This window comes from Rhamphochromis sp. 'chilingali' (genome assembly GCF_963969265.1).
Source record: "Rhamphochromis sp. 'chilingali' genome assembly, chromosome: 5".
Taxonomy (NCBI): Eukaryota; Metazoa; Chordata; class Actinopteri; order Cichliformes; family Cichlidae; genus Rhamphochromis; species Rhamphochromis sp. 'chilingali'.
In genome coordinates, this window is record NC_137932.1 from 38682989 (window position 1) to 38695644 (window position 12656).

The following is a 12656-nucleotide window of genomic DNA, read 5'->3' on the forward strand; positions in this document are numbered from 1 at the left end:
CGTTATTCATGATGTTTGTTGTTCACTTCTCGGCAGGCATCCCAGATGGCATCTCTAAAAGTCTTGATTGATGCTCAGTGTCTCTTAATTAAAAAGTTGCTTTCGTTAACAACGATGACAGTGACAGTGCAGGGATGCGCACACATGTACGCACACACACGGACATGCACAGTGCGGCATGAAGGTAGCCACAGGGGGAGGGGCTAAAAAAGCAAAAAATGGCACCATCGACAAGGGGAGATCAGCATTTCCACTGAGGACAAAATTAAAAGACAAGTTGTGTTTGTGCGTTTGCCTCGTCTGCATGCTAAGTAGGAAACAAAGCCAAGGGCGTGAAGGAGCCCGCCAGAAGGGACGCTTCTTTTTCTCCATTTATCATAAAATTAAATAAAAAAAATTTATAAAGGGGTTTTGAAGTAGCTGGGGTTTTTTTCCCTTTTCCACCCTCTAGACAGCTGCTTTGATATCAATCATGATGCCGTGCTCTGCAGTGTTTTTAGCCTAATTAGCGGCTCAGCCCTGAGATGTGCAACAGTGGAGCAGCAGGGCTGCTGAAGACTTGTACTTGCATCTTATAGTCATGCTTTGCTCAGAGTTCACAGCAGTGAGTCCTTGGCTGAGACGGTGTTAACTTTTGCGGGGAAGGACAGATACTGGAGGAGTAGGTTTGCTGTGAGAATGGCAGTCTTGACCATCTACACTGACACTTCACACGTCCAGAATGAGGGCAAAAGAGAAAGGCATGGGAAATATTCAAATCAAGGGCTAATTAACCGAGATTTTCCATAATTTAAATTCTAGTCTTTTACCCAAGTCTTGAAGTTCAGCTCATTGCTTCAGGATACATGCCTGTTGATATGCTGGTGTTCAGGGAGATCAAACAAGGCTATTTAAACACTAGCCAGGGGCCAATTTCTGCGACTACTGTTGTAAAACTGTCCAGTTGTCAGTCACACGCATTGTTACATTTTCAGTAAGTTTTTGTTTACATTGCTCTTCTTATAGAATAATAGTAATAATAGCAAATAATATATTTTTATCATAACCAAACCAGTATTCTGACCGTTGTCTGATATTTTTTGTTTTGAAGAGGCTCCTTTATTGAGGTTCAAAACAAAAGGCTTTATAGAGAACAAAGGGCATAATTAAAGATCAAATCAACAGATAAAATCACAAAGCACAAACACTGTTTGTAGAGAGAGTATGCTTCCTTATGATTTTTTTTTTTTTACATTTCTGATGGCCTCAGGCTATAAAACATTACCAACACGGTACCTTTCCAAGCAATGATATCTTGGTGGAATTGAAAACGATTTCTCACATTTTGGGAGCACCGATGACACACTCGTCCTTGTATCTCCTTAGGAAATGTGAGAATCTTATTTTCCTCAGGTTTGCCATTCTTGCCTACCTGTTGCTTCAGGTTAAAGTAGTAGTTTTTCAGTCCAAATCACACATTTGTCTGACTTAACCGTGTTCCCTACACTTCAACTCCACAGACCATAGAGTTTGACGAGGGTGCCGGTGCAGTTCTGAGAATCCAGCCTCTCCGAGCGCCACGTGACGAGAACGTCTACGAATGCGTGGCTGAGAACAGCGAAGGCGAGATTGTCACCAGCGCCAAGCTGTCCATCATCCGAGGTAAATCTGGAATTATGTAACAGTGTGCAGAGGCGTAACTACAAAATAAATCATGAACACGTACGTCCATGAGCTCAAAAGATGACATCTGTTAACTCGTGAAGCCTGTTTGGAACAGCTGTAGATAGTGCCCTACTCTTTTTAGTTTATTATTTATTACTTATTTGTTTACTTTTTGGGGATAAAAAACGATGTCTTCAGCTGTAGATGCTTTGATTTGATACAAATTCTTTTGCCGTGTAAAATGGTTTTCCTGAAGTGATGGTTAAAGAATGTGTGGTAAAGCCATACCTAACATGCATTTTATTGATTTGTTGCTAAAGGTTGGTACTTTAGTTTCAGTAAAGATATTACACCATTTTTTTGCAGCGATTTAGAGGTGATGAATGAAGGTATCATAGACAGTCAAGCACATGTGGTCACATGTTTACACCTTTTTCTCAGTCATTCTACCTGTCTCTGTTTGCCTCGCATTCATGGACACACGCATGGTGTCTTTTTCCTCCTCTGTTCACTCCTACTGCCATCTGCCATGTTTCCAGGCCTGGATGAAGCTGAGCAATTGCTGGCCGACAGTGCACAAGCTAGGCCTCCTTGGCTGTCACATCCACATGCGGTGGGGGTATTTTAGAGGCCTGGCCCAGAATTTCCAGTCAGTTATTGTTAGAAACAACCCCAAAAGCAGATGACTGGGTGCTATTCAGGTGGGAGTCTTCTAGGTATAGAGCTGCAAATGTCCATTCGATTTGAAAAAGTTATTTTTCAAGAAGCGATTAATAATTTAAGTGATTATGCAAGCAGAAATGCCAGCATTTTCCACATTTAGGTACTTTGCTCATTACACAATTAAATATGTTTGGGTTGCAATTTGCTTTTGAACTGTCAAAAGCAAAATGCAACCCTCTGGTAAGTCTTAAAACCAGAACATGTTGCAGTTTGCAGGAACATGAAACGTGATGTCATTCGGTGCAACGGTTCCTCTTCTCTTAACTTGGGTATTGTCTTTGTTGTGTGGCTGTCTAATTACGTTGGAAGCCCTGAACTTATGTTTAAAGGGCTTAATATCCTGCCATATTAATTCTTAGTTTGATACATTATTAATTATTTTAAGGCAAATTAACTGTGCCGAAGCGCAGGGCATGCAAAGTGTAGGCACACATACCGATTTTAAACAAGAGATTGAAAAAATAGGAACAAGCACACCAAATTTTGAACTACAAGTCCTGGCATGTGCATATGAGTGTGTGTACTAGTGTGTGTTTGTGGCTGTGTGAAAGAGCACAGAGCAAACTCAGGGCAGTCCACAGGAGCAGAAGGAAAATGAAAAGTTATTGGAATCAGCTCAACGAGGCTTCCTCTTGAGCCCAGAGGAAGACAGCAGCTCTCCTGCCCAGGCAAGACCCAGCACTTAAGGAGGGATGAGAATGTGATGATGGGAGTGAATGTGAGTAAGTGTCAGAGGAGCAGAGCAGTGCAATCTCTTTGTTTTCCATCTGTAATGAGTTCTGGGGGGCCCTGCATCCATCTATCAAGGGTTGAGAATGGAAAAAGGAAAGACAAATTAGGAAACTGGAATATTTTGGATTTTAGGTTATTATAATTTCATTCAGGTGTTCAGTTAACTGAAAACAAAGTGATGGAGAAAAAAATAAGGAATGTAAATGAAAGCAAAAGTATGAAGGTAAAGGTGGAAGTGGAGAAAAGCCAGAGGAAAAAACGAGGGGGGTGAAAAATGGAGAACAGTTGGCCAAAGATGAAGGAAAACAGGAAGTGTTGCGGGCGACTGGCAATACAGAACAGGTGAGGAGGACAATAGCCCAACACTGGTTCTTGGCACTGGGGCAAAGGATTATGGGATATGGCACAAGGCACAAGGGACACATTCGCAGTAAACATAGGGATGTGGTCTGGGATCTAGGGAGATTGAAAATGGGTCGCCGTGATGGGTGACTTGGCTAGAAAAAGCCACAGTGCATATTTGTGAGACTGTACAGCTGCATGCACAGAGGCATCCACATACCCACATTTGAATAAATTTACATGGCTCACACATAAATGTAATGCACACACACACACACACAGATATATACACACACAGATATATACACACACACACACACACACACACACACACATACATATATATATATATATATATATATATATATATATATATATATATATATATATATATATATATATATATATATATATATATATATGCAGAGGGCAAGAAATATTCTCTCACAGTAAGACCATATAGTTTATTTGGACAGTATGCGGTGTAACTGATAAGCACACAGACCAAAAGACTGCAATATAGCTTTCTCTGCCATACTGAAAACTCATCTGCCATGAGAGCACATGGGATTCGCTCAGAGTTTAAAATGAAATTAGCAACAGCACAGTGTCCACCAAACTCACAATTCAATGCTTGTCTAAAATGGTACCAGCTAAATAGCTGCAGCTGACCACACCCTGTGCTTATAGTTCATTCATCTACCATTGTATCTGCGCATGCAGGAATTCACGATACAGCATTTCTCTTTTTTTATCTAAAGATATGTGCAGTCTAGCTTTAATCCATGTCTTTTTTCACTATACCGTGACAATGACAGTACCCTGCGTTCTCATCTGTTGTCTCCACTGTTTGTGTGTGCATGTGTTTATTGGCGGCAATGGCAGGTTGTGTTTTGCACTGACTGTGACACCTCCTTGGCTGTTACTGCAGCAGCTGAATACCTAAGATCAGGGCCATCTGGCTCTAGTAAGACTTGCTTACAGTCCTCTGGGAGTCCTTGGTGAGGGACCGCCGTATGAAGCAAACTCTTGAGACTTGACACAAGTTGCAGCTTGTTGTGGGCTTTTTGTCATGTTTTACTTTCTTTTCATAGATTTTAAGATTCGTCTTTTTTGTGTGTGGGCACAAAGGGGTGGGGGGAAGGCAACATTGCCACTGGGATACCGTCAGCTCATGCTGCTGTGAGGAGATCATGAGGAGTTATCCCTCTTTGTGTGTTCGTCTTTTTATCTCTCTCTGCAGTCTTTTGCCCTGTGATTACTGCTGCAAATGAAGTCTCCCATGAGGCAACCCAAGTAGCAAAAACTGTGATTGATGAAATTGGGTCTGATATTCAATTTTTTTAATGTTAGAAAAAAAAGAAAAATATGTGCCTATCTTTGAGTTTGAAGTACCCTCAAACAGATGAGAAAAAGGCACAACTGCTGAGCGCTTTTAATAAGTGAGCACCAAAACCTTACCTTAATACACACACACTTGCTGCAACACACAAGAACTGACCTGGACCTTTATATTTGCTGCTTTTTTCACCAGTCGCATTCACAGCCTTATTGTCTTTTCCCACTCTCAAGTGTGTGTGTGTGTGTGTGTGGGGGGGGGGGGGCGGCATCTTAGATTGTTGACCAAGGAACCCAGCATGCTCATTAGCTCATGACTGGTGACTGATAAGCTGATAAGGTATGAGCGATTCGCCATGGCCTCTTAGTACATGCTTACTCCTTCCATAGCAACCAGCTGCTTCCAACTTGTTTGCAAAGTTGCGTCCAAACAAACCACAAGACAGACAAAACCAAAGCGTACCAGGACACACATCTCATATGAACTATGACATGGGTTTGTTTTAGAGTCACAAAACCTGGGCGCTTTGTTTCAGTCAAATGTGAGGTCATGTGTGGGTGGGTCATGCAACAGCACAATGATCCCAAGCACACGAGCAAACGTACAACCGAATGGCTGCAAAAACAAAAGACTCGAGGTGTTGTAATAGCTTGGTCAAAGTCCAGAAATGCTGTGATGGCACCTTAAGAGGACTGTGCATATGTAACATCAACGAACTAAAGCAACATTGTAAAGATGAATGGGCCAAAATTTTTCCACATAATGGATTTAGGTCAGCAAAAGTTGCACGCACCATTTCAAGACTAAAAACTCTGCCTGTTCGCCACAAACCTGCACTATGTGGTTCACGTTCAGGGCGCACCCACTATTACCCAAAGAGGAATGGGGCATAGTGAGACTACTGTTTGATTGGGGTGTCTGCAAATTGGCCACTCTCATGCAGGAGCAGGTAATGGCAAATTTTAATGGGATTCGGTGTCCTGATGATTGGTGCACACACAGTCAGTGCACCAATCAAGCGCTGCGATTTCTGAACATCTTGTTATTTGAGAAGAGTAGAGAACTGTGAAATATGTGCTTGGGAGGTGCAGTAATTAGATTTGGTGGGTTGTAGTGGTGCTGGGTGTTTAGCTTTACTGACCACAGAGACGACCAATAGAAAAAGGAACAATCTCAACTTCACCTTTGCTGTCTGTTTACCATAGACACATTTTTGGCCCTTTCACGTAATTTTTCTAACAATATGCTCTCTGCTTTTTCCTCTCACTCTTCCTCTCACTCTTGTTGTTTTCTTTTGTAACTGAAAAAGAAAATGTGAGAAAGTGCATCCTGTCATAGTGGGCAGCAGCAAATAGAGGGTGTGGATGTCTCATACAGGGGTTGGATCTTGGCTATGATAGCAGAAAAAAAGTAAAGAAAAGAATAAAACAGTGGAAAAGGCTAAAAAAGGAGGAATGAACGACTGAAGGTTAGGCTGATGTTACATAAGTTTATGGTATGAAATGTGTGACGCAATCTAATTCAGTTTTTTTTTTTCAACCAAGGCTGCAACAGAAGGGGAGGCGATAAGAGAGAAAACAAAAAAATTCTCCTCCTTGCTTTTCATTTCATCAGTATTCCCTGTACGCACCTAACAAGCGCAAACCCGCATTTAGAGTTGTGAAATATTACCCATAACTTCATTTTTATGTCCCGTCGGGTTTTTGTAACATCCTGAAATGACGTTTACATCTTCTTACTAATATATACAGTTACAGTTGCATACAATTGCGAGAAAAAGTTGGTGTTGTATTGGTTTTAGGAGGATTTCTAAATCGATTATGTGTAAAACGGGGTGTGAGCATCATCTAAGTCACAATTACAAACAAACATAATCCGACAAAGCTAGTAATGCACAAATCAGTTGCTTGGCTACTTGTTCCGGCTTGTAGACTTGTCTTGTTGTGAGTAAGGGTCTACAAAGTCTGGTTCCCTCATCATGACAACTTTCACATTCCCTTAGAAGAGACATGAAGGCGATGCATGAAAGTGCAAAAATCTACATAGTGTTTTCTAGAGACTTTGTGTCTTGGTTATTAGTGTACAGTAAGACAAAGTATGTACAAACGGAATTCACAACTGCTCTCCGTCACAGCAGGTAGTCCTGCAAACATCCCAAAACTTTTTGATGAACAAGTTTCTAGGGAGGTTTTATCCCAGAAGTTTCCACATTGTTGTTTAAATCTCACAGGCCGCTACAGAAAGCATTAATGAAGGTTGGAGTGTAACTGTTTGTGCGACACTAGCCAGACTGTGTGGCTTCGATGAAGTTAAGAGGTCCCGTGGGTTGACTTTTTCTTTCAACCAGTGTTGTTACAAAGAAGGAAAATAAAGACTGTCTGCGAGTGCAGAATAATGTTTGTGTTTAATGGTTGAATTGATGTATTTTACAGGAGGATTTCAAGGCATTGGGCACTCTTGATGAAACATTCATTAAAGCACTGAAACCAGAGCAATTGTGAACAAGAGAAAAGGGAATAGTCTGTTTCCGGAAGTCTCTGCAAGAATGCATGGTACAGATTGGTGCGTGGGACACTGGTGATATGTTTCGCTCTGTTTCTTGTATGCGTGCACAGTATAGAGAGAAACAAAGAAAGGCAACAATTTAGCAGGCAGGCAGTGGCCACCCAGAATTTGTTTGTCAGTATCAGTAAAAGATCTGTTTGTTCTTCCTCTTCCTTTCTGCCTGTGTCTAAAATGACCTTTACCCTCTTCTGCTAGTCCCCAACACTTACTGACTAGAATGATTGCCAAAAAAAGTATTTTGATAACATAAGATGTTTCATACGAGCCACATGTTTGTGTTCAGTTCCTGTGCTGAATGTCAGGTGTGTTTGTTTCTTTGTTATCTATGCTGCCCTCCTGGTCAGGTCTCTCTCAGTGAGATTTTTTTACCTGCATAAATAAAAGATATGCCTTAGTTGCCTGAATTATTTAACTCATAAAAATGCATTTTGGTATAGTTTCTTTGTTCTTTATGTTGTTGTTATTCAGCTCTTTTTTAGGATAAATGGATGTACAGACCTCCTCCTTTCTCTGCTGGTATTCTTGAGCAGAGGGCAGGCTTGGCACAAACAAATCAATAGGTGGTTGTTGACCACGTGGATGGCCCTCACGCCCCTCTCTTATTGGAGGCTTAAGAAGTTCCATGTTGTTTCCTCACCAATATCCCCCTTTGCTGTCCTTCAGTGACTCCACCACTTTCTTTCACGTCTTGGAAGATTTGTCTCTACCCAAGTTTCACCGTACTCCCCCTTTCACACTCCACACTGGCATTTCTATGCCTATTATCAGCCTTCTTTGTTAGTCTCTCTCTATTTTTCTCTCTTGTTCCAGAAAAATCCCTCCAGGGGAAAAAAAAATCACTGACATATGAGTTTATGGACACTGAATCCTTTGATCCCCTGAACCTGTGATCTGGTAATCAGGTGTGATTGGAGGATAAAGAAACAGAACACAAGCTAAGTGGTAGCAAGACAGATAAAGGAGAAAGAAGGAAAGACAAAATAGCTGGTGTGATAGAGTGGGATAAGAGGAAAGAGCTCGCCTCTAGTCTGGGGTGGATGGCTCCTGAGCAGTCCCATCCATTTCACATAATTTCTGTTCAAGTAGAGTGACTGTAGCCACCCAAGACATCTGGGCACAGCCATAATAAAACACTGGGTGATAGAGATGAAGACGGGTAAGCAGACAGGGAGTTAGTGTCTGGCTGATTGGTTTATTACTGGATAGGAATTTCAGATAAATGGATCTCATTTCGCGGCAATGAGTGGGGCAGGAGACTACACTGAAAGATCAGTCTTCTGGGAGGCTTTTACAACTGTAAGCATACGATTGCCCTGGTGATTAAACCTGCGGCCGTTGACTTCTTTCCTCCCATAGGCAATTTCATAATCTGTTTCTTAATAAGACAAAATTGTATTCTAGGCTTTACTAAGCTTATAAGCAGTGAAAAAAGCAAGATTTTATCTCAATAAAGTGAAATACAAAAACGTTCTCTACCGTTTCGTCTTATCTTGCAGCCAGATATCAACCACATACTGAAGCATTGTATAAAAAATGAGTGTACAAGCTGTTACTGTGGGAACAAAAAAGGCTTGGAGGAGTCCACTTGGAATTTTCACGGTGGACCCCCCCCCCAAGTGGACACTTAACCTCAGGTAGTCTCTGGCACTTTTCGTTCCAAAAGCGTCTAATGACCCAAACTCTACTAAGATTCCTCCATAGCTAAACAGGGAATAAGAGGGGAGGACAAGGTCATTCCTGTGGAAACAGAATGAGGAGAGGACTTTTGGAGTGTCCCAGTTCATGCATAAAGACAAGCAACAGGATATGACCCGAACCACCAGCTTAATCCATATACATCAGCCACCAACCCAGGTGACTGCGGTCGTACAACACAGAGGTCGTGCTGCGGGCCCTGCAGGACTGGCAGAGTTGATAAGACCTGAAGTTTTGCATGCCTCACTAGTGTCGTGCTTAGACTTACTGTGGCAAAAGTTGGATGGGAAGCCTCGCAGTGTGGCTAGTAGTATATTTACCACGGCAGGAGGATAGGCCTCATCTAAGACTGAGTAAAGCAAAGAGAAGACTTTCATGGTTCAAAATAAGTAATGCATCACAAGCAAGAGACATACCAATGCACAATCGTAGCAAATATTTTAACTTGAAAAACCTGGGACTTTATGAAAATTGTTAGAGCATTTCGGTTTGCAATTAAGGGAAAGGTGCACTTATTGGAAAAGTATAGAACAGGAGCACGAAGGCAACCAAAGTCTGTGAAAGAGGCTGTGCAGGACTTAATGATTAAAAAGCTTTTGTTCTGGAAGCAGCCCAGATCCTATTGGATTTAATGGCAACTGTTCATATTTACACAACATTGTGCTCTTTGGCCGTTGAAGGTTAACAGCACATCCAACATGTGTCGCTTTCACTTCTGCCCTTTAATGGATACACTCACATTTTCTGTCACATCCTTCCACATTTACTTTCATTTAAGCATCACATAATGGTGTAGATGGATTGGTCACCGAGTTGTCACATTTTAAGGCATAGCATATTTGTTTTTCCTCAGTAGCAGGTATATTTTACTCGCCACTCATGCATTCTACAGAAGGCTGCTTTACAGAGGGAAATGATACTGAATGAAATTGATGCTGAGGGCCTCAGAGCTCTTTCTTGACAGCCAGATTATCTGCATTCTACCCATGACCTCCTGACATTGTCATCTTCTAAGTGACGTATTTACCCAACATTCCAGCTGCTCTCACAGTAAGCGGCACATCCTTTTTTTCACATCCCAAAGTGACATTAAGTGATTACTAAGCACTCATCTTACTGGTCCTCTGCTCATTTCAAACCACTACATGTTCGTAATTGTTCTTCTGCTCACCAAAGGTGTCCCCAAACCAGTGATTTATGACTTGATTGCACTAAGCTAATGGGCCACTAAGACAATAAACCTCACTCCCATACTCATGTGCTGAATGTTTGTGAGGGACCAAGCAACCAAAGCAAAGAGGACACAGGCAAAAAAGTATCTTCAAAAAGGGTTTTCTTTATTTTAACCCTCAAAAAGTCCAAAATTAACAAAAATTCAAAAACATACTTAGCAGGCCCATAAAAGAGGTCAACTAAATATAACTCTACAAAAAGGAATTTACAGAAACTTAAACAAAACAAAGTGAGACACAACTTAACTTACAAACTGACCTAAATCACCTTGTTGTTGAATTGTGCTATACAAATAAATTTGCCTTGCCTTGCCTAATTACAAAGACACATGAGGGTAGCTTTTATAATGATTTGGCCAAACCATTTACACACAATAGGGGGGAAAACGAAAACACACACTAATATTAACTAAGCACAGAATAACCTAACTAAACCTAAAACACCCCTGCTCCCGGTAAGCCCATGGTTGGTCCTGCTCAGTCCTCAGCCACGCCTTTTGCCCAGACAGGAAACAGCCACCGCCCAAACCCAGGTAACTCAAAGAAAGAGAAACATAATTAATATAACAAAACATTTTAGAAAAACCACACAATGTTACTATGTGCACGCCTCATAATACCAGTGTTAGGTTTAACCAAATGATTAATGAAAAAAACTGCAAAGCAAACTAATAAAGTAAAAAATGGACTAATTTACCCCTGTGTGGCTGATGCCATCACAGTGTTATGGTTGAGTCATGTATGTTGAAAATTTACCGGCTGTCCATTATGGTTATTATGGTTTGTTGGAAATGGGAAACATGATTCACCATTTCCATGCACCATTTTCAAAAATCATCATCATCATCGTCATGGAATGATTGAATTAATTAATTAATCCTGACTTGTGATAAAGAATATAAATTCACCTCTCTGGAAAATCACTGCCGTATGAAGACATACATCAGTCCCATAACAATTTGTGTAATACACAACTCTCATTCCCAGGTAGCAAACATTTTGAGTTTTACTTTACGAAGTTCAGTTATCAAGGTGACAGCCTACAAAATTTTCAAAATAGCATAAAAGCCAGGCAAAAAAAAAAAAAAAGAATTGCCCTAGCCAGTGACTGGCCCATCACCGACAGCCCATGCAGTCGTCCAGCACTTCTTAGTGTCGGTCTTTGCTTTGAAGTTTTGGTATTTGTTTGGGTTTGATTCATTGCTTTGGCAGGAATGGTGCAACGCTGCAGCTCAGCCCTCTCCATCTGTTGTTGTTTTGGCCCAGAGTTGCTTGGCCAGCTTAAAGAACCTTTGTTTCACATGTCAGGAGCACCATGTCTTGATTCCCCTCACACACACCAGCCCTGAACCTACAAATATCTGTCTAAAGGAGCAGCCTTTCCACGTATCCAACCAAATCCACAATGACTAGGTTCACCAATGACAATACATATTTTAAGGCCACAGAGTAGGTACTACTGAAGAATGATGGCAAGGTTATCTGACCTTACAAGGGAAAATGAGCATTCTCAGTCATCACAGACGCTCTTTAAATAGTTTACAAATACTGATTATGACTAAAACATGATTACTAAACTTATCAAGTGTATTATACAGTGTTCCTCAAGTGGTCAGTTAAAAAAAAAAAACAAAGTGAAAAAAATGAGTTGAGAAAATTTCCTTTAATGTGTGTAACCAGGCATCTTTGCCTGTGTTTCTAACGAATAAAACTACGAGATAGCATCACAACATTCCTTAGAACTGAAAACTACTTTTAACAGTTAAACAAGGCTAGTCTGGAATGTGCAAGTCTTACAAAGCAGCACTGCCGACCTGATGTAGTAAACTGACGTCAAGGTTCAGCGTGCCCACTACACCTCCACACACGGTCCTTCCTTCCCATATATGCACACAAACTAAACTAAACCTGACTGGTTGACGTCTCTCTACGGAGAGGCACTTCCTTTAATGGCCCGGGTCCCATCTCCTGTCTCCCCTGGAGTTCGCCTGTCTTACCCAGACTCTTCAGGAGCCTGACAGGACAGAAAGGAGGAGGTGGGGTTGCGGGGGTGGGGGGTGTTTTGTGGGTTGTTTGATAAACTTCCACTTGCTGAGGAAGGTAAACACAATTTTGCCTTTTTCATGTTTTTTTTTTTTTTACATTTTCACTCCACCTCTCTGCTGTGTAGGAAAGGGATCATTGGAGCGTCTATCACGGTGGTTCAGCACATCACCTGTATGACATCTTTTTATAGGCTGGACTCTGGTTTCCAGGATTTTAAAATTGCTGGTGAGGAAAAGATGACGCGTTAGCTTACATTGTTAAAATACAAAAATCAGCCGACACCCTGCTTAGATGGCATTCTTTATGTCTCTGCAACAATAATAAATGCATATATATAT

General features: G+C 41.3%; 1 protein-coding gene across 1 annotated transcript in view; it reads left to right on the forward strand.

Moving 5' to 3' along the window:
* The window catches only part of ptprsa (protein tyrosine phosphatase receptor type Sa), a 170028-nt gene that overhangs the window by 56127 nt on the left and 101245 nt on the right, over positions 1-12656 (forward strand). Inside the window, exon 4 of the mRNA XM_080883577.1 lies at positions 1500-1641. Coding sequence (XP_080739703.1) covers positions 1500-1641 — 142 coding nt within the window. The remainder of the gene's footprint in view (positions 1-1499; positions 1642-12656) is intronic.